We start from the raw sequence: 22,176 nt of genomic DNA on the forward strand, positions 1-22,176 counted from the left end.
CGCTCTAGTCTCTTTTCGTGATGCCCTGGAAATCATCTAAAGCACCACGCACACCCCTGGCTCTGGCCCCCCCCAACCCCCCGCAGAACTGACAAATGCTCCCAGGAGAAGTCGATCCTAATACCAGGTCCCCTCTTTGGTGCCTGTTTCCTTCTAGCATTGCCCCCATAAGCCCGCACAACTCTGGTAACTGATGCTTTCACAAAGAAGAGAGCAGACTGGGAAGTAAGTTGGTGATGGGGTTCTTGCCCACCATAGATGAGGTTTGTTCCCAGCACCACTCAGCCTCCTGTTGTTAGCTGTAGAATCCCTTGATTATTTCCAGTGGTAGAGATGGGTTTGTCCAGCATGTAGAAGACCGTAAGTTCAATTCTGTAACAACACACACACACACACACACACACACACACACACACACACACACACAGTCTCAACCTTACAAATAAATGCTCAGTTCCTAAGATAAACCTGATTTAAACATGACATACCATATTTTAAAATTTAGCACCAGGGGACTGGAGCAATTAGGCAACTGTTCTTGCAAAGGACTATGGGTTTGAGTCCTTGTACCCAGATGGTGACTTACAACTCTCTGTAAATCCAGTCCCAGGTGACTTGACACCCAGAAAAACACCCTAAATAAACAAATAAACCCTAAAGTTTAGTAACAGACACTGTTGTTGGTTTATTAGGAGTTTAGAGTCTGTGTTCTGAGTGAGGTTGCCTCATGGTTTTGCTTTTTCATTTTGTTTTGATATCATGAAATAAATGGATGTTTTTGGATCTCTCTTTTGGTTTCATAAGCTTTCTTTCTATAACTTCTGGGAGTGGGTATAGAACAGGGCTAACTCCTTCTAAACCATTGGTGCTTTGCTGGACCTGTTATTTTCTTTGTGGGACAGTTTTAATTACAGACTCAACTTCACCTGACTCTTGAGAATGGCTGTTTGGCTACGAATGTAAAGATGTTAAATATGCTCACTAAACCCCAAGTTTTTATTTCTTCTCCTTTTTAAAAATGTTCTGAATATTATAATATATTCCCTAGTTTTTTATTTCAAAAGAAAATTGAGCCCCGATGCAGCCAAGTTGCCAAGGATGGCCTCAAAATTCAATCTTCCTGGGGCTGGAAGAATTGGCTCAGCCATTAGGAGCACTGGCTGCTCCAGAGGACCTGGGTTCAATTCCCAGGACCCCTGTGGCAGCTCACAACTGTCTGTAACTGCAGTTCCAGGGGGTCCATGGCACCAAGCATGCATGTGGTGCACATATATATGCATGCAGGCAATTCTCATACACATAAAACACACACACACACACACACACACACACACACACACACATTAAAACAAACCCAACCTTCCTGACTTAACTTCCTGACTAGCTGAGATTACAGGCATGCACCACTATATGAATATCAAACTCATTAAATTTTTTTCTACAGTATACATGCATTTAAAAAAAACTGCACAGCTGGGCATAGTGGCGTACACCTTTAATCCCAGCACTCGTGAGCAGAGGCAGGTGGATCTTTGTGAGTTTGAGGCCAGCCTGGTCTACAAAGAGTCCAGGACAGCCAAGGCTACACAGAGAGACATTATCTAGAAAAACCAAAAACCAAAAAAACCAAAAAAACCAAAACCAAAACAAAACAAAAAACCCTGCACAAATTAAGTGCTGAGCTCACTAACCTCTCACTAAATACACTTGCCAATGTAACTACCATCCAACTCAAAGGAAAAAAAAAAAGCAGGCTCCTAGATAAACCCACAGATAAGCAGTTTCAGAAATCTGGCCATAGAATCTCGCCCGATGTGCCTTTACCTTTTGCAGTGCTGTCTCACACTAGACTGAAGCTACCAGGGGGCAGAAGTCCAGCTGTATGTTAGCTCCTCTGTAGGAAGGTGCTCTAACCAAGATCTCGCTCAGGCACAGAAGCCACACTATTCCATCTACCTTGCAGACTCGGCCTAGTCTGGCTCTTAACTGGCCCAGCAAGCAGTCTAGGACTGGCATGGAGTGCCGACCCATGAGACCCACTGAGTCTCTGACCTCAGTGATAACTGTGTAGGGACCTTACACATCAAGAACTAGCAGGAAACACCCCACATAGACTTCTGAGCCCCTGCGTCACCCCTGAAGCAGCCCTGACTCCACAGGGATGGTGGCTGGTGGTCTCTCAGCCCCAAGTGAGGAAGACTGCACCTTAATCGGCTGTCTCTGCTCTTCTACAGGCCCTGCCATCCCTGTGGGCGTGGACGTGCAGGTCGAGAGCCTGGACAGCATCTCCGAGGTGGACATGGTAGGTGCTGCCCCAGGCTGGCTTCAGGGAGGGATAACACTGCTGAGCGCATGTCGGGGGGGCCTCTGGGGTGCAGGTTGTAGCTGTGAAAGCTGAAGGTGACCAGATTGGGTCTTGGAAGTTGGCCCAGGACAAGTAAAATCTAGAGCAGGGTTTTTGTTTCCACTGGTAAAATTAGCGGGGGACTGAGGCCTTTGGAAGGCATGCTGCAGGCAATAAAATACAAGATGCCCAATGAGTCACGTCTGGGGGAGTGCTAGACATGGGTATTTTGATTGAAATCCTTCGGTGCATTGATTTTTTCATTCTTGTGTGAGCATAGCTTCCCTCCTCCCCCTCACCCCACCCACCTCCCCCTCCAAGGCCATGCCCATCTTTTGCCTGTCTTGTGGAGGCTCACTCACCTTGAAGGGGGAGCTTGCCCCTCCATGCCTTCAGCCCTCTTTGTTCTGTGTCCTGCTCTTTTCGTTTACAAACTTCTGCAATGGCCTTCCTCTGGGTCCTCCCAGGAGCCTTCTTTCTTACCCTTTATGTCTCCGTTGAGATAAAGTTCCTCAGAGTTTCACCTAAGCACGCAGTCTGGGGCTTCTGTTTTTCCTTCGTAACTCACACAATCTAGCTGTGCAATGGATTTATTTAGGAACTTCTCTTCCCTCCTCCTCTCCTCTCCTTCCTTCCTTCCTTCCTTTCTTCCTCTCTCCTCCTCTTCCTCTAGCCCCATCCTTGTCCTCTGGTTTTGGCAAGCAAATACAAGGTCTTGCACCTCTAAGCAGACACCCCACTGAGCTCCTAGGACTCCCCTGCCTCCAAGTTGACTGAGAAAGTCCAGCTCCTGGCAAGAACATGGTCTAGGGTGGAAGGTGAAGGTCTCCAAGATACCGCAGCACAATTTGCTGGATCCCTTGGGTAGCCAACAGCTGGGTTCCGCTGGCTCTGGGCTCAGCCTGGCTTCCCTAGACCACAATTGGATGCTGCATCTGGGGATGATGAGCCATCTGCCCTCCTTCAAGAATGACTTCTGATCGGTATCCTGGGGGAGAAGTGGTGTCTTAGTGAGGGTTTCTGTTGCTGTGATAAAACACCATGACCTAAAGCACCATACAGAGGAAGGGTTTATTTGGCTCACACAGCCCATCACCCAGGGAAGTCAGGACAGGAACTCAAGACAGGAACCCAGAGGCAGGAACTGAAGCAGAAATTATGGAGGAACACTGCTTACTGGCTTGCTCAACTCGCTTTTTTCCTTTTCTTTTCTTTCTTTCTTTTTTTTTTTTTTTTTGGAGACAGGCTCTCCCTGTGTGGTTCAGGCTGGCTTCACAAAGGTCTGCCTGCCTCTGCCTCCTGATTGCTGGGATCAAAGGCACGTGCCCAGCTTCAGCCTGCCCATGGTGGGCACCACCACAATGAGCCAGGCCTTCTACTGTCAATCATCAGTTAAGAAAGTGCACTACAGACTTGTCAATAGACCGTTGGAGGCATTTTCTCTGTTGAGGTTCTTCTTCCGATATGATTCTGGCTTGTGTCGAGTTGACAGAAAACCAGCCAGGACATGTGGCTTGCCCTGCTTAGAGAGCCCGCAGCCAGAGAGGAAGTAGGATGGCAGCAAAATGAAGTAGCAGGCAGAGACCATCCAAGCTGGCCTCACACAGTTGGGACCTGAGAATTTGCAATATGGCCCTTACCCCACTCCCTGGGGTCCCTCACACATGCTCTCCAGCGTGTGACCAAAGAGGCTGGTCCCATCCCACTCCTAATTAGCTACTATTTTTTTGTGCATAGAAGAGCAGTTGCGGCAAGTGCTGACGCACTGGTAACTAGATTAGTCTAGGAATAGACTCATGTGGGCCTAATCTTGGGGTCTCTCCCCCTCCCCCACTCCTGGAGTGTCTTCTCTACCCACCATTCTTTTCTTCATCTGCTCCCGGAAGAAGGTCTTCTGGGAGGTTACCCCGCCTCCCACTGTAACTTGTGTCTTAGCTCTGGCTTATGGTCGAACGGCCCAGCTCTTGGTTTACGGCAGCGGCAGCTCTACAGGGCAGGAGACACCTTTTCTTTCTTTCTTTTTTTAAAAAACAAGATAAGGCTTCAGGCTGAAACGGTAGCAAGTGTGCGTGATTCAGGTGAGTGCTCTACGCTGAGCTACGCGCCCAGCCCTCACTCAGCAATCAGTTATGGAGCTCTCGCCGCCGTGTGTTTTTGCAAGGCATTAAATTCAGTGGTGAATGGTAACTCACTGTGTGAAGACCACGGTTCTGCCCTCAAGGCCCTCACAAGTCCAGGGGTAGAGATCTTTGTGGGAGGGTCACCTGACTGTCCAGGCTCCTGAGACTGACCCCCTCCGCTGACGCCCAGTGCTTGAGGATGCCTGAGCTCTCAGTTTATGCTCCTCGTCGCGTATTCTGTGCGGAACTAAATTATGCGATGTGAAATCCCCACACCTTTTTTTTTTTCCCCGAGACAGGGTCTCTCTGTGTTAGCCTTGGCTGTCCTGGAGTCACTTTGTAGACCAGGCTCACAGCGATCCACCTGCCTCTGCCTCCCGAGTGCTGGGATTACAGGCGTGCGCCACCACGCCCGGCTGAAACTCCCCACACCTTTAAAGAGTTATTAAAAGTCAACTCATTCCTCTGTTTGGGGGGTGGGGGGTGGGGTGGGGCACTGGTTTGAGGCTTTTGTGGGGGATAACTGGGGAGACTGTTACCTGAAAAGCCTCCTTCCCCGCCCACACCTGTTGTTCTAGCCTCCCTCCCCCTGCACCGCCCTCTTCACCTCCCCCACCTCCTCCTTCCTCTCTTCCAACTCCTGTCCATGCTTTAAGGAGAGGCGCCCCTCCCCCCATGTTTGGATCTCCATTTATCATACCGTTCCTGTCTAACATTCTTCCTTTGACCTTGAGGCCCTTTTCTTCTTACAAAATTCACCGAAGGGGATCGTGACACTTTCCTTTCCAAACTGACCGCTGGAGTTTTTCTTCTGTTATAGTAAGAAACTCTGTGCACAGGGACCTGGTGAGAAAGGCCAGGGTTTTAGAAGCAGTATACCCTGCTGGGCTCTGGCCGCGCTGTGGCCCCCACGGATGTGTTTTCAGTTGCAAAAGAGAGCCATGTTTTCCCTACGGCCACAATGCGATATCACGCTGGCCACCATGCCCAGGACCGCAGAGCTGTCCCTCTGAGTCTGGAGGCGGAATCGAGAGTATTCTGCAGTGGAGGACGGTGGGTCAGTTGCAGGCAGGATGCTCTCTGAGCCTTTCTGTGTAACTGCCCTGCTCTGGCTTCTTCCTGGCTCCCAGGACTTCACCATGACCCTGTACCTACGGCACTACTGGAGGGACGAGAGGCTGGCCTTTCCCAGCACCAGCAACAAGAGCATGACCTTTGACGGGCGGCTCGTGAAGAAGATCTGGGTTCCCGACGTCTTCTTTGTTCACTCCAAAAGGTCGTTCACTCACGACGCCACCACTGACAACATCATGCTGAGAGTGTTCCCTGATGGCCACGTGCTGTATAGCATGAGGTAACAGTCCGAGGGCCACTAATCCTTTGGCCAGTGTCATCTCTGGCCCTGATGAGCTTGTCTCTGTAGCAGGGTCTATGGGGGGTGACACGGCCTTTGGATGTCAGTCTGATGCTCCCTCTTTGCTGGGGACTTATACTTGACTTGAGGGGGACAATGCCTTTTTTTTTTTTATCCCTTAGAGACTAATTATGAGTCTAGTTGATTTGGCAATGAAAAGTTAAAATTAATAACAGTAGCTGCTGTTTGCTAAGTGCTGTTGCAGGTTGGCTTCTGAAGGGATTTGGCTGATTCAAGGGTCCTTATTCCTTACGCTTCTGAGTAAGGACTCAATTTTAGTACCAGATCCGCTCTTTTCTTGGGTGGAGGATGCCATGGGCCCCACCTTCCAGGCATCTCTAGGGGAGGCAGCCCTGATAGCCGAGGAGGGTGCGGAGAGGGATGCGAGTGTGGACAGTTAGCAGTCAACACCCCCACTCCAGCAGCTGGCCGCCAGCAAGCCCAATAAAGGAGATCCGCCACGGATCCAGAAGCCAAAGCTCAAACTCAGTTTCCACGCCTTCGATACCTGCCTCCTGAAGGTGACCTACCCAGGCTGCCGCCACCGTGGGTGATGTCCCGGGAGCCCCGGCTGATGGTCCACTCCCAAGCCAGCTCGTGTCTTTGTGTTGTACATACAGGATTACTGTCACTGCCATGTGCAACATGGACTTCAGTCACTTCCCCCTGGACTCCCAGACCTGCTCTCTGGAGCTGGAGAGCTGTAAGTACGCACGCACGGCTTTCATGTCTTTGCCTTACTCCCCGTCCCCTCCTCGCGCCATGAGGGAATTGTGCGGGTGAGAACTGCCTGTCAGTGTTAAGAACTGTGCTCTCTGGTCCAGGGATTTACTCATTGCTTCCCACAGCTAGGGAATAAAGGGGTCAAGTTCGCTTCTTTTCCTCTCCCCAAAGATGCGTATACGGACGAAGATCTGATGCTGTACTGGAAGAACGGGGACGAATCCCTGAAAACGGACGAGAAGATCTCCTTGTCCCAGTTTCTGATTCAGAAGTTTCACACGACTTCCAGACTGGCCTTCTACAGCAGCACTGGTAGCTAATGACCGTCCCAGCCGGACTCAAATGTGGAAGAGACACATTTGAATTCTTCAGGCTCAACTTCTTCCGCTTCCAACAAATATATTTTTGACTATTCGAATAAAGTGTAGTCCCAAATAGCACTTTTGAAAAGCAGGAGATAGAGTCAACTGCTGTCTTCTGAGATCCCATGCCCAGGGGGGACAGCCTCCAGACAACTTACTGTAGCTGTCTGACTCACAAGAGCGGGATTATGGTCTGCAGGCAGTCTTGTGTTCTACTTCACAGCTAGTGTGTGTGTGTGTGTGTGTGTGTGTGTGTGTGACAGAGAGAGAGAGAGAGAGAGAGAGAGAGAGAGAGAGAGAGAGAATGTGTGTGTGTGTGTGTGTGTGTGTGTGTGTGTGTGCGCGTGTGTATGTGCATGCTGGAGGCCGAGCCCAGGGTCTTGCACATGCTCAGTCCATGCGCTACCACTGACATACTCTATCAGCCCAAATGAGGTAATTTTTCAGTACTCAGTTTAACCTCTTGGATCCTGGGCCATGTTTGAACATTTGAAATGATCCATTTATCAATCTTTGTCTAGTCTTACCTTAAGCCCCTCAGTTAGATTTTTAGGGTCACCCTAACGAAGCTCTTCAGACTGGGTGTTTGAAACAATTGAGATTTATTCTGTCAATTTGTGAGGCCGGAGGTCTGAGGGCGATGGGCTGGCCCTCTGTGGAATGGAAGGCAGAGCCTCCCTTCCAGGCCTCTGCTGTTTGCCAGCTAAGCTTGGCACCCTGACCTGCAGCTGTGCCATGACACCCTCCTGTCACCATGTGTCGTTCTCCTGTGCCCTTACTTGGTATCTTCCCTGTTTGCTCATGTCCAACTTTCCCTCTTCTGTAGGGACACCAGTCACTGTGTCTGGGGTCCACTGTGACCTTCCTTTGTCTTGATTACATCTGCAAAGACCCTGTCTCTAACTAAGGTCACACTTGCTGGCAGCAGGAACTAAGACTTCCCTTTGAAATATAATTCAACAGTCCTTCTGCAGGCTCCGGGGGCCAACGGAAGGGACCCTTGTCCGAGAGAGAGAGAGAGAGCCGAGATGCCCAAGCCCTTCCATGGAAAGCTTTTGTGTGCCTTCCTCATCTTGCATGCTGTCCTAGCTGCTCACCTGGCCCCTCACACTATTCTCGTGGCACCAAACACTGGAGGAGCACAGGCCCACGCGGTGCTCTGCAGCCTTCAGACCAGCCACAGGCCTGCTTCAACACGCCCAGTGTGCCCATCTTCCTCTCTTCCCCTTAACTCATGTGCACACACGTCTTTATCTATTCTCTGTAGTTGTTGTCTTGCTTAGCTTTAAGATTTATTTTATTTTTATGTAGATGAGTGTTTTTGCCTGCGTGTATGTATAGGCGCCACATGTGAGCCTGGTACCATCATCAGATGTCAGAAACTGGAGTTACGGATGTCTGTAAGTCACCATATAGGTGACTCTGGACAAGCAGCCAGTGGCTCTTAACCACCAAGGCATCTCTCCAGCCCTCTTATCTATTCTTTTTTAAAAATATATTTTATTAATTTATTCATATTACATCTCAATTGTTATCCCATCCCTTGTATCCTCCCATTCCTCCCTCCCTCCCTCCCATTTTCCCCTTACTCCCCTCCCCTATGACTGTATACATTAATGTATACATTAAATAATTGCTATCCTACAAATCCAAAGTTTAGATATTACTATTCTTTGATTTCAGATCAGGAAACTGAGAGTTAAGGATGAAGCGTTCAAGGCTATGTTGGTTCTGGACTCTGTGCCGTAACGCACACTTGACAATTTCCTTTCCCATTCAAGCCTCCCTAGAGCTCAGATTCAAATGCATCTTCCATTCCACCATTCACCATGACCTGCACACACGCCAGGGGAGTGGTGGTCTCACACAGGAGTTACACACGTTCATGGCTCTTTTCTCTGCCCCAGTGTTTGCAACACAGCTTTCTGCTTTTTGTTTGTTTGTTTTGTTTTGTTTTGTTTTTTGAGACAGGGTTTCCCTGTATAGCCTTGGCTATCCTAGACTTGCTTTGTAGACCAGGCTGGCCTCGAACTCACAGTGTTCCGCCTGCCTCTGCCTCTGCCTCTGCCTCTGCCTCCCGAGTGCTGTGATTAAAGGTGAGCACTACCACACCCGGCCCTGCTTTTCTTGACTAGAAGTGAGGATGATGAAACAATCCTTCCCAGAACAGAGGCAGCTCTACAAGCCTAATGAGCAGTGTGATTCCCTTTGTGGGTGCCATTTGGAGCAGGGGGGGGGGGGGAGGCCAGGTAAGAGAGCTGATAAGACTAAGCAAACATGGCATGAGGTGTGCTTGAGTGAGTGGCCAACTCAGTGAATAAGGGGACCAGAAGGAGAGCCCAGCTCTTCTGGCTCCTGACCCAGCAATACTGACCTCAACAAGAGAGAGATAACTCTGCTTAAGCTCCCGAGTAGCCAGCCACTCAGGCAACACAGCTGTAGTCTGCACAAAGCAAATACCAAAACCAACAACTAAATCTGTATGTTTCCTTCTGCTTTGCCCCCAACCTGCTGTGAAAAGTTAGATCATACTCCGTTAGAGAGTGTACTAGATACGGGCCAGGCGGGCCTAGCAGAGAGGAGGCAAGGCTTTGTGTCAAGCCTACTGCCCCTGGACTTACTTTGTTAGACCAGGCTGGCCTTTTGAACTCATGGGGATCCACCTGACTCTGCCTCCCAAGTGCTGGGTGGGATTGAAGGCGTGCGCCACCACTGCGCCTGGCCCAAGTTTCTGCTTTCTGTGGTGGTGGAGAACTGTCAGGGATGCGCTGATGGGAACTCATTCCTCCTTCCTGTGTCCCCCAGGCTGGTACAACCGTCTGTACATCAACTTCACTTTGCATCGTCACATCTTCTTCTTCTTGCTCCAAACCTACTTCCCTGCCACCCTGATGGTCATGCTGTCCTGGGTGTCCTTCTGGATCGACCACAGAGCTGTGCCGGCCAGAGTTTCACTGGGTAAAAGTATTTGATAAGGTGTGGTAGGATGCTTTTGGCTCATTTTATTTTTCAGATGACCACTAGGTAATGGAGAAGTAAAGCCATGGGCTGGGCGTGGTGGCTCACTAAGTGTAATCCCAGCACTCAGGCAGGGCTGGAGGACTGGAAGTTTAAAGCTAACTGGGGCTACATAGAGATACTTTTTTTTTTTTAAAAGAAAATAATAAAGTAAGTCTTTAGAAGTCTTAGCTGAGGGCCTTGTGAGTCAAAAGAGGGCTTTGCTGCCTCTTGCCTACTCTGTTCACATGAGATCTGAGGTACCACCACATTGTGAAAACCTGGGGAACTAGCACTGTACCCCCTCAGACCGCATCAACTCACAAAGGTACAGCCAATCTGGAGCATGTGCCTTTACAAGGCACAATGAGAGCGCAGTACTAAACTAAATAAATGATTGTGGCAGAAGCCAAAAGGTTATCGTGTGAATGCCAAAACCCTGCTGGCTAGTACAGCTGAGGCCAGAAGCAGGCGCTAACTTGTGGCTCCTGGAGTGAGGGCTGCGTTCCTTTGGCCAGACCCTGAATCCCAGAGTGAGAATGTACATCCCAGCATTGCAATTTGGACAAAGCCAGGTGGAGCCTGACAAATGGGAGGACGTCTCAGGCAAGCCACAGCGGAGGACAACTGGACAGAGCGCAGTAAATGTGGCCGAGGCAAGGGGACAATGCTTACTCCTTCAGAGGTGCCCTTGAGCTACTGTTTTTAATTCCACACCATAAGTGAGGCACGATCTTGTCAGTCACATCACAGGAACTCAGACTCCCAAGGTGACTGAAAACAGGCAGCTGGCTCTTGGGGTGACATCCTGGAAGGGGTGAGTTAGGGAAGGCCTGACTGTTAGGGAGTGGAGCCTCACACCCCCCACTGGGTGGACATATGGCTGGGAAATCTCACTTGATTTAAGAGACACCGTGAGGTGCGGGCACAGTAGTGGGTCAGCAGCTGAATTAAGATGGTTTTACAGGCATCATGACGGTGCTGACGATGTCCACCATCATCACGGGCGTGAACGCCTCCATGCCCCGAGTGTCCTACATCCGGGCCGTGGACATCTACCTCTGGGTCAGCTTCGTGTTTGTGTTCCTCTCGGTGCTGGAGTACGCGGCTGTCAACTACCTGACCACAGTGCAGGAGCGGAAGGGACGGAAGCTACGGGAGAAGGTTAGGAGATGCCACTCCTTTTCTCTTGTAACGTGCGCCTAGCGTCTGGCTGAGAGAGTAGGGACAGTTAGGAGGGGCCAGTACCTGTGGGAGAGCGTGCCAAAGTGTGAGCAATTTTCATCTTGCCCTACTCAGATAGAAGCTGTGGGTAGGAAAGAAGATCTTTAAGTGCTGCTCTGTGGTAGCTTTTGTGCCCCTCAGCGTTTGATGACTAGCAAGCAAGCAACAAACAGGCAGGAGCCACAGCGGGTACCACCATCCCCGAGCTCCAACCCTTAGATCCGCAATGGTTCCTTTCTCATACAGTATAGTTTGATGATGGTTTTGCCTTCCTCTCCACCTCCTAACCAACTCAACTTTTTCATTCCTTTTCTCCTTCTTAAAACAAAACCAAAACCCAAGAAATTGCCCCAACCTGAAACCATATTATATCAACAAAGCCCAATAAGACCAAACAAACAAACAAACAAAACAAAACCAAAAAACCAAAACAAACAAAAATAAATAAATAAACATAAAAAACCAAAACAAACAAAAACAAAAAACCAACAACAAAAACCAAAAGCCCAAACAAAGCAAAATGAGACAAAACTAATTACTTCTTTGCAGGTGGGTATCAATTACAGAGGGCTCCTTGGGTAGGGTTGGGAGCCCGTGTCCACTTCCCTCTCTCAGGGCGGGGACCCCATCTGCCTTGAACTGTCTTGAACACACTGCAGCAGTCTCTGTGAGTTCACGTGTGCATCAGTCCTTTTCTGTGTGGAAGACACTGCTTCCTGAGAGTCATCCATCACCTCTGGCCTTTACAGTCTCCCCTCCTCTCTTCCACATAGCTCCCACGTAGCTAGCTCCCTGAGCCCTGAGGGGAGGGGTTTGACGAAGGCGTCCCGTTTAGGACTGAGCTCTCCGAAGTCTCTCACTCTGTCCATTGTCCAGCTGCGAGTCTTTGGGTTGATTATTATCTCATGTTCTTTTTTTTTTCTTTTTTCCCTCATGTTCTTTTAGTAGGATAATAGTGTTTGGTTTTAACCAGGCCTATCTAGTCTCAGGTTTCCGGACACTTGAACAGCACCAGGTATGGCCATAAGTGTGAGCCCTAAGTCCATTCAGCCAGAAAGTGCGTGGATATTTCTGGAACTACTGTACCACCGTTGCACCCGTCTATCTTGCAGGCAGGTCCATATTGCAGGATTACAGCGTTTGTAGCTGGGTCGATGATTACCTTTCTTCTCTGGTAGCATGCAGAGCACTTCCCAATAACATGGATGCTTGTCAGTAGGAATGAAACTTCTAGTTAGGCATCGTGTTCAGTGAGATATGTCACTGTTCTCTTCAGCAATGGGGCCTTACCATCCAGTTGTGGGAAGTAATCAATAGCCTTGGCAATAGCCTTTGAAGTTTGGGGTTTCTATGGGGCCCCTCTGTACAGTGACCTGTGCCTGGTACTTGGTGGCATAAGTTGGAGCACTGTCTCCCTTATTATTTGGTGACTCCATATATGTATACATACATACATATGTATATATAGTGTATATATATAGTAGTACAGTTTTCCATTTGATTTTTCTAATGGCAATTAGTGTTAGTTGTCCCTTCCTCCACTCTCTCCTTTTCTCTGTTCTCTTATCCCCTCCTACTTTATCTTACCCCAATTTCCTCCTTGTCTCTCCATAAAAATGTGTTCCATTTCCTCTTCCTTGGGAAATTTTCTCATCCCTGCCAGTCTCTTACCAGGTACCTAACCTCTACGGTTCTTCAGATTGTGGCCTGCATATTGAAGGCTTAAAAGCTATATCCACATTATAAGAGAAAACATACAGTATCTGTCTTACCTCACTCAGGAGGAATATTTTTTTTAGCTCCATCAATTTACCTGCAGTTTTCATAACTCCATTTTTCTTAACTGCTGAGTAATAGTCCATGCGGCAAATGTGGCACGTTTCCCTGATCAGTTTATCAGTTGATGGACACCTAGGCTGTTTCCAATGTCTGGCTGTTATGAGCAGAGCACAGTGAGCACGGATGACCAAGTGTCTCTACGGTAGGGTGTAGATTCGATTGAGTATATGGCCAAGAGTGGTTTAGCTGGATCTCTATGTAGATCTATTCCCAGCTTCCTGAGGAGCTACCACACTGCTTTCCACAGTGCCTGTTCAAGGTGCACTCCCACCAGCAGTGGGTAACCTGCTCACCACTCCCAGCTTCCTCACTAGCAGAGACTTTCAACCTCTGAGTCCTCCCTCCAGCTCCTGTCATTTGTTCAGCTGATCTTAGCCGTCCTGACTTAGCCCCTCTGAGGTAAAATGAGATCTCAAAGTACTTTTAATGTGCATTTCCCTGATGGCTAAGGATATTGAACATTTCTTTAAGTGTTTCTCAGTCATTTGTGTTTCATCTTTTGATTAACCTTCTGCTTAATTCTGTACCTCACTTTAATTTTTGGCTTATTTGTTTTCTTGACGTTCAGGGTTTTCTTTTTCTTTTAATTTAAAAATATATTCTAGATATCAACCTTCTATCAGATATATAGTTGGTAAAGATCTTTCCCCATTCTGCTGCCTGCTGCTTTGCCTGAGTGGTGGTGTCCTTTGCCACACAGAAGCTTTTCGATTTCATGAGGTTCCATGTAACTGTTCTTAGTGCCTGCCCTATGGTGTCCTGGTCAGAAAGTCCTTTCCTGTGCCAGTGACTTTGAGCCATTCTCACTTGCTCTCCTATCAGATTCAGGGCACAAGGTCTGTCCTGAGGCCTTGATCCCTTTAGAGTTTTGGGCAAGATGATTGGTACGGCTCTATTTGCATCCTTCTACAGGGAGCCATGCTGTCCAACCAGTTCCATCTGCTGAAGATGCTGTCTTTTCCCCCTGTGTGCACTTTCATTGAATAGGTATAGACAATGGACAACTTCTTCTTGTTTTTGATTTTAGTGAAAAATGTGTTGAGTTTCTGTTTAGGTTGATTTTCGCTAGGAGTTTACTGTAAATTGCCTTTATTATGTTGAGGTTGTCTCTTGTCCCTGATCTTTTATCATGAAGGGATGCTGAATTTTTGTCAAAGGCTTTTTGTAATCATATGGTTCTTATCTTTTAGTCTGCTCATGTGGGGGATTGCATTTATTGATTTACATATGTTGTACCATCCCTGCATCTCTGGGATGAAGTCAACTTGATCATGGTGGATAATCTTTTTTGATGTGTTCTTAGATTCAGTTTGCAAGTATTTTATTGAGTGTTTTTCATCTATATTCATAAGAGAAATAATTGGTTTATAATTTTCTTTTCCATTCTTTCTTTTATTTTTTTCTTTTTCTCTTCTTTTTTTGGGGGGGAGGGGGGTTGGGTCTTTGTGTGGTTTTGGTACCAGAGTAGTAGTGACCTTATAAAAAATTGGGGGGGGGGCACTGGAGAGATGGTTCAGAGGTTAAGAACACTGCCTGTTCTTCCAAAGGTCCTGAGTTCAATTCCCAGAAACCACATGGTGGATCACAACCATCTATAATGAGATCTGGCACCCTCTCCTGGTGTGCAGGTATACATGCAGGCAAAACACTGTATACTTAATAAATAAATAAATGTTTGCTGGGTGTGGTGGCACAAGCCTTTAATCTCAGCACTCGGGAGGCAGAGGCAGATGGATCGCTGTGAGTTTGAGGCCAGCCTGGTCTACAAAGTTAGTTCAGGACAGCCAAGGCTACACAGAGAGACCTTGTCTCAAAAACAAACAAACAAACAAACAAACAACAACAAAGCAACAACAACAATAACAAAAAAGAAATTCACCCATTTATTCTAGGTTTTCCAATTAGGTGGAGTACAGATTTTTAAAGTATCTCATGATTGTCTGTATTTGTAGCTGTTGTAATGTGCCCCTTTTCATATCTAATTTTATTAATTTGGATCTTCTCTGTGAGTCTTTTAATTAATTTTCTTAAGTGTTTGTCAATCTTACTGGTTTTCCTCCCATCCAAGTACTAAGCAGGCTCAACCCTCCTTAGTTTCCTAGATCAGACATTTTTATTTTTTTTTAAAGTTCCAACTCTTTGTTTCATTGATTCTTTTTTTTTGTTGTTTATTTGTTTCTATTTCATTGTTTTCAGCTCAATTTGGTTACTTTTTTGTTTTCTCCTTTTGAGTGTGATTTTTTTCTCCTCCTAAAGCTTTAGGTGTGCAGTTAGGTTACTAATATGAGATTTCTCCATTTTTAAAAAATGTAGGCACTTAGTGCTATGAACTTGCCCTTAGAGCTGCCTTCACTGTGCTCTATAAGTTTGGACGTATTAATTTTCATTCAATCCTAAAATGTTTTAAATTTCCATCTTGATTTATGTCTTGACCTGGTTTTCCTTGAGCAGTAAGTTTGTTGTTGGTGTCCAGCTCTAAGCATGGCTGCCAGATGGGATGAGAGGTGGGTGCCATTTTAATTTTCTTCCATCTGTTGAGACTTGCCTTGTGCCCGAGTATGTGGTCAACTTGGAGGCAGTTTCCTCAGCTTCTGGGAAGAGAATTTTTCTTTTGAGTTTGGATAAAGATGTTCTGAAGACGCCTGCTAGGTCCATTTGACTTATGACATTATTTGATGTCAACATTACTCTGTTTATGTTTTGTCTGAATGACTTGTTCTTTGGTAAGAGTCGGGTACTGAAGCCACCCACTATCGGTATGTGAGGGTCAATACATGATTTAAGCTTTAGTGGTGTTTCTTTTATGAATGTGGGTACTCTGGTGTTTAGGGCATAAATCTTGAAAATTGCAATATCTGTTGGTGGATGTTTTTCTTTGATGAGTATGAAGTGCCCATCCCTGTCTCTTCTGATTAGTTTTGGTTTGGTCTATCTTATCAGATATTAAAATGGCTACACCTGCTGGCTTCTTGGGTCCATTTGCTGAGAATTACCTTTTCTACCCTTTTGATCTGAGATGATGCCTGCCCTTCATGATGAGGTGTGTTTCTTGGAGGCAACAGAATATGGACCCTGTTTTCTAATCCACTCTGTGTCTTTTTATTGGGGAATTCAGTCTGTTAGTATGGAGAGTTATCCCTGAGCAATGTTTGTTTTTTCCTGTTATTTTATGATTTGGATGTGGGTCCACCCCTTTTATTGTTCTGGGATCATTTATTCTTTGTGTCTTCTTGGTGCGCTTAACCTCTTAAGACTGAATTTTTCTTCTAGTGCCTTCTTGTAGAGCTAGATTGGTACTTAGAAACTGCTTAAATTTGGTTCTTATCATGGGATGGGTTTTTTTGTTTTGTTTTGTTCTGTTTACTGTGATTGAAAGTTTCTCTGGGTACATTAGTCTGGGCTGGCACTTGCGGTCTCTCAGAATTTGTAGAACATCTATCCATCCAAGCTCTTCTGGTTTTCAGAGTCTCCACTGAGAAGTCAGCTGTCATTTTGATGAGTCTGCCTTTACATGTTACTTGGTCTTTTTGCCTTGCAACTTATAACTTTTTTCTCTATGTTTAATTTTTTTTTTTTTAAATCATTATGTGCTGAGGCAGTTTCTTTTCTGGTTCAACTCTTTGGTGTTCTGTACTCTTCTTATTCCTTGTTAGGCACCTCTTTCTTCAGGTTGAGGAAAATTTTCTTCTATAATTTTGTTTAAAATGTTTTCTGGGTCTTTGACTGGGTGTCTTCTCTGTCTTCTATCCCTATTGTTCATGGGTTTGGTCTTTTCATGTTGTCTCAGATTTCCTAGATGTTTTGTGTTTGGATTTTTTTAGATTTAACATTTTCTTTGACTGAACTACCCATTTCTCCTGCCTTGTCTTCAGCAACTGAGATCCTCTCTTCCTTGTCCTGTAATCTATTGGTGACGCTTGCCACTGAGGTTTTTATTTGAATTTCTACAATTTTCATTTCCAGTTTTAGTTCAGTTTGGGTTTTCTTTCATGTCTTGAATTGTTGTCAATATTTCACTTGACTATTTGTGTTTTCACAGACTTCATTAAGGGATCTATTTATGTCTTCTCTACGGCCCTTCAACATGTACATAATTGCTGTTTGGAGTCCTTGCCTTGTGCTGTGCCTATGTTTCATTTCTCAGGGCTACTGTGATAGAGTTCCTGGAGTTGGGTGGAGGCATACTCTCTTGGCTATTCAAGCTCATGGCTTCATGTTCGGAGGAGCTAAGGTGTTTGAGGTGATTCTAGGTGTTGGTGTTGGGTCTTGTCTATGTTGAGTGTGTGTTTTGTTCTGTGGTCACTGCTGCCCTTCCTGGGTCGTAGGCAAGTGTGGTAGCTGTAGGGTCACCAGTAAGAGTGTTTTTGCAGGTTGAAGGGCAGCAGAAAGGGATGGAGATGAGCTATGAGAAGAGGCTGAGAGGGGCAGTAGGAAATATTTAGGGGGTCTGGTCCCCACTAAGAGACAGTTGGGGGTGTGCTGGGAGGAGGGACTCAGGCTGCAAAAGGATGAAGAAGAAGAGTCAGGGATGAAGGGCTGAGGGGAGACCTGGGTCTGTACCAAGAGGTGGCGTCTCAGCGAGTGGAGCTGGGGCGGGATGATGGGCTCCTGTGAGCAGGCTACCACGGGATGAGGGGTAAGTCTGGAGAAAGTGTAACAGTTTCAACCCAGTGTGGCCACTGGAAACAGTGGTTGACGCATAGGACAGAGAGGAACTGTCAGTAAAGCCTGAGAGGGTCCTTAAGGCAACCACAGAGTATTCCATGAAATAGCTGGTGCTGGCACAAGGGTACTGATTTGGCCATTAGACTGATGGTGCTTTTGCTTAAGGTACCAGGGGTCACAGGAAGTTGACCGATAGCTGCTAACTAGGGATTCAATCCCCATTCCTCCCCCTTTCTTATGTACAGGAAAACGGACACAGAAGGAGTGTTCACAGTAAGAAGGTGACCCTGCCACCTGTAGTGATTTCTAGCAGCAACCTTTCACACTTGCCCGGCACCCTGAAAAGTGGCCTTTCTCTTCCTCCAGATACACTAGGTTGCTCTTAACCACTAACCTATCAATCCAGCCCCTATTTAAATGTTTTGAATAGTCTTTCTTTTTTAGTTTTTAAAAATTTGGTTTTATGTGTTTGAGTGTTTTACTACTATGTATGACTGTACACCACGTACATGCCTGGTACCTGAGGTCATCAGAGTGTGCCAGATGTTCTGGAAGAGGAATTATGGAGCCATCATCTATTGTGAGCTACCAGATAGGTGCTGGGAATTGAACCTCGGTCTTCTGCGAACATAGCAAGGGCGCTTAACCACTGAGCCAACTTCCTACCCCCTGTTTAAATACTTGTGTTTGATAATCCTTCCGTTTTCTATCTTAAGAAATAATAGTCAGGGCTACACAGAGAATCCTTATCTGGAAAAACAAAACAAACAAAAATCCAAACAACAAACAAACAAGAAAAACCAAAGCCTTCGTCTAATTTTGTATAGCTACAGCAGAAGAGCTACCCTGTCTTCCTGCCACCCTCCCTCCAGCAACGAACTGAGCTTTTCTGCCTTCTGCTGATGCAGTTATCTTAAAATGTACCATAGGCACCATAAACCCCAAGTCTTTGTGTTTTGTTTTGTTTTTGTTTTTCCGAGACAGGGTTTCTCTGTGTAGCCTTGGCTGTCCTGGACTCGTTTTGTAGACCAGGCTGGCCTCGAACTCACAGTGATCCGCCTGCCTCTGCCTCCCAAGTGCTGGGATTAAAGATGTGCACAACCACGCCCGGCCCAACTCTTTTATTATTTATTTATTTATTTATTTATTTACATATTATTAAGAGACAGGGTCTCTCACAAGTAGCCCAGGCTGGCTCAAACTTGTGATCTTTCTGCCTGTTTCCAGAATGCCAGAGTGACATGCATGTGCTATTGCACCCACTTATGACCCTTAACTCTTACATAAATGCAACTTTGAAATAAGGACACTCACCTGGCGTGGTAGTGCACACTTATAATCCTAGCCCTCAGGGAGGCAGAGGCAGGCAGATCTCTGTGAATTTGGGGCCAGCCTGGTCTACAAAGCAGCCTAGGATAGCCAAGGCTACACAGAGAAACCCTGTCTCAAAAAGCAAAACAGAAAACAAATAGGAAGGAAGGAAGGAAGGAAGGGCACTCTTTGCTTTAAGGTTGTTTTTTTTTCAAAGTTGAGGACAGAACAACCGAGAGCCTTGCAACGCCAGGTAAGTCTCTACTGCTGAAGGACATTCCCAGCCTTTCTTCATCTTTTGTCCCTTTTCCTTGATTCAGGAACACCGAGGCAGATCTCCAGCACTAGAAATAGAATGCATAGACTTCAATTCCTGGCTTAGGCACTCATGAGTTAGGAAGAGGAAATGTGGGAGTTTTAGGCAAGCCTGGGTTGCAGAGAGTGAGCTCCTATGTCAAACAAAATAAATAAAATAAACCCTGGCTCTCTATCTGCCCCCTGGCTTCAGGGATTTGAATCTCAGGTTTTACCTCTGAAACAAGGCTGGATCAGTGGCTCTCAGTTCTGGCTGTACAGCTGTTGTGTAACCGACTTTTCCTGGGAAGACACAACACACACACACACACACACACACACACACACACACACACACACACACCACCTACTCACCCCAGATAGGTAGCCCATAATAGACCAAAGAATGGCTACCACCAAAGTCCAACTTGCTGAACCAGTGTTTTACTGGGGTCACTTACAGGAATATGGGTGAGATTAGAAATGGGTGAGGAGCAGAAATGACTCAAAGACAGCTGCATCACTAAAGCCCACCCATGGGTGACAGCTCTAGTGAGCCACACTGCCCACAGGCAGCCCAGCAGGTTGGAGAGTGTCCTTTTCCAGGTGGTTCTGTTAGTCTGAGCCTCTCATGGGCAGCCTGGCTGGTCTTTTGGGCTTTTTCCCCCCAGGCACTTCCTTGGTCTCTGTTTCTTTCTTGGAGCTGGATTTTTGTCAGTCTTGGCAGAGACTTCACTGCTCTTATAATTCAGGGGGGGGGGGGCGGCGGCTGATGAATCTGGTCCGTTTCAGGAACTTCCTGAAGCTGTTTTGAATTGTTAGCTTCTTGTCTTTATAAGCTGCCCTGCCAGATGCCATGTTTCAGTTGTGAGGAAACTGCTACACAATTGCGGAATGATTTCCAAGTTTAAAGCTAGCCTGGAGTGGGTGTGAGAGTGGCCCTAACATGCAGGGAGAGGAAAGAATTACCACACTCGGGCTCTCTGAGGTCCTTAGACCTATGTCTCTGGGTAAGTAGGTCAGCTCCCTTTCCCATCACAAGTTCTAACTGAGCCCGTTCTGTTCGCTGCCTGTAGTTTCCGTGCATGTGTGGAATGCTGCACTCAAGGACCATGATGCTGGATGGAAGCTACAGTGAGTCTGAGGCCAATAGCCTGGCCGGCTACCCGAGAAGCCATATTCTGCCAGAAGAAGAAAGACAAGACAAAATAGTGGTCCATTTGGCCCTCAATAGTGAATTGGCAGCCTCCAGGAAGAAAGGCCTTCTCAAAGGCCAGATGGGGCTCTACATCTTCCAAAACACGCATGCCATTGACAAATACTCCAGGTTGATATTTCCAGCCTTCTATATAGTTTTCAACCTGATTTATTGGTCAGTGTTTTCCTAGGGATTCCAAGGCTGTGTCCAGGAAAGGGCATGGACAGTCCTTGGCGGACACATGGGCCTAATGACCACCCTTCCTACACCAGGCCAAGCAGCTCTCCCTGGCTTGGGGGAGCCCAGGGACCTGCAGCTGCCCTCACCCCATCCTCATGGGTCTTTTCCTAGCTCATGCTACTACATCACACCTTTGACTTCTCCAAACAGTGCTGTCTTTTGTCATTTGTGAACTTGTTCACAAGAATTCCCCTTATACCCACTTAATAAAAGACTCACATGCCTCCCAGATGTCCTGAGATGCTCATATGGGAAGAAAGAAAATGAAGGACAAACTAAGGGGCATTCTGGGTAAGAAACTGGATACAAAACTCTGTGAATTTCTTCAGTTGAATTAAGTGCCTATATGGGAAGAAAAACAAACAAACAAACAACTCTCAGAACTGAGAGGAGAAGTGATTTGGCCTACACAAAACTGGTAACTGACATGATTTTATAAATTATTCATTTCCCTATTTATTCAATCATTCATTAAACACAGAGTCCCTACCAAGCACCCGGAACTGTGGGAATGAACGAGTAGTCTTTCCCTTCATTGAGCTTCTTTAAGCTACGCTCCTTCTACACACACAATGTATTTCTGCTCCCCCCCCCCCCCCCCCGCCCGCCTCACTCACCCAGACCCATTCTGATTCCTCGTGGTTTTGTTCCGGGTCTGTCTAAAAGAGCATTTCCACGCTCCTGTGAGACTCTCATGAAGCCGGCTGGGTGTTTCTCCCCCTGTGAGACACCCTTATGGAATGAACTGGGGCCTGAGAATATTGAGGAAAAGCACAGTGTGGGCCTGGAGAGAAGGGGGCCTGGGTCTGCAGTGGAAATCTAGTCAGACGCCCACCCCACTTCCCGTTTCAGGTCCCTCCCCTTCCTCCTCAGGAGAACGGTGTCCTTGATCGCCACCACCATTATCATCATGTCTGTGTGCAGGTCCAGTGGGCACCCCAGGGATCCTACCCCCTGCACCCAGAAGGGTCCTACACCCTAGGGTGACTTCCCCCTTACTTCTACTGCAGCTGAGTCGGCGTTAAGGTAGTCTGACGTGCTTAGCTGACACTAAGTTGTGGTAGGAGAGTACTAGAAAGTTTAAGGAAATCTCTATCAGAATTTTGAGTGGTATAAACAACATGATTCCTCCCTTAAGCCAAAGCTTCTGGAGCCAGAAGGTTTTAGGGTTTCATTTATTTGATTTTGAGGAGCAGTAAGTAGGGAACATCCCCTTGCTAAGGAAGGACACCACTTTACCCTCTTTCTCACTGTCCTCACCAGCTTCCTGTAAGGGCCTAGGTATCTAGATCCACAAAGGACAAAACCTTGCTTCAAATTAAGTAAATTCTGGCCTGTAGAATTTGCCCTCCATCACGTGACTCTAGGGCAAGAACTGATGCTGAGGACAGAGCCTCCATGAACTCTAAGCCAGGGAGGGACCTGCTGCAGCTACCTGGTCCTCT

At 46.9% G+C, this 22,176-nt stretch overlaps 1 protein-coding gene across 3 annotated transcripts in view; it reads left to right on the forward strand.

Annotated features, from left to right (window-relative positions):
• Positions 1–21,152, forward strand: part of LOC311598034 (gamma-aminobutyric acid receptor subunit rho-2) — a 38,569-nt gene extending 17,417 nt beyond the window's left edge. For all 3 annotated transcript variants that reach the window (XM_084782788.1, XM_084782790.1, XM_084782789.1), the window contains exons 3-9: positions 2,235–2,302; positions 5,595–5,818; positions 6,499–6,581; positions 6,773–6,913; positions 9,769–9,921; positions 10,928–11,124; positions 20,370–21,152. In XM_084782788.1, the coding sequence (XP_084638914.1) occupies positions 2,235–2,302; positions 5,595–5,818; positions 6,499–6,581; positions 6,773–6,913; positions 9,769–9,921; positions 10,928–11,124; positions 20,370–20,681 (1,178 nt within the window). In that variant the 3' untranslated portion in view covers positions 20,682–21,152. The remainder of the gene's footprint in view (positions 1–2,234; positions 2,303–5,594; positions 5,819–6,498; positions 6,582–6,772; positions 6,914–9,768; positions 9,922–10,927; positions 11,125–20,369) is intronic.
• Positions 21,153–22,176: the final 1,024 nt, after the last annotated feature.

The sequence above is a fragment of the Acomys minous genome, assembly GCF_964271855.1.
Source record: "Acomys minous genome assembly, chromosome: 1".
NCBI lineage: Eukaryota > Metazoa > Chordata > Mammalia > Rodentia > Muridae > Acomys > Acomys minous.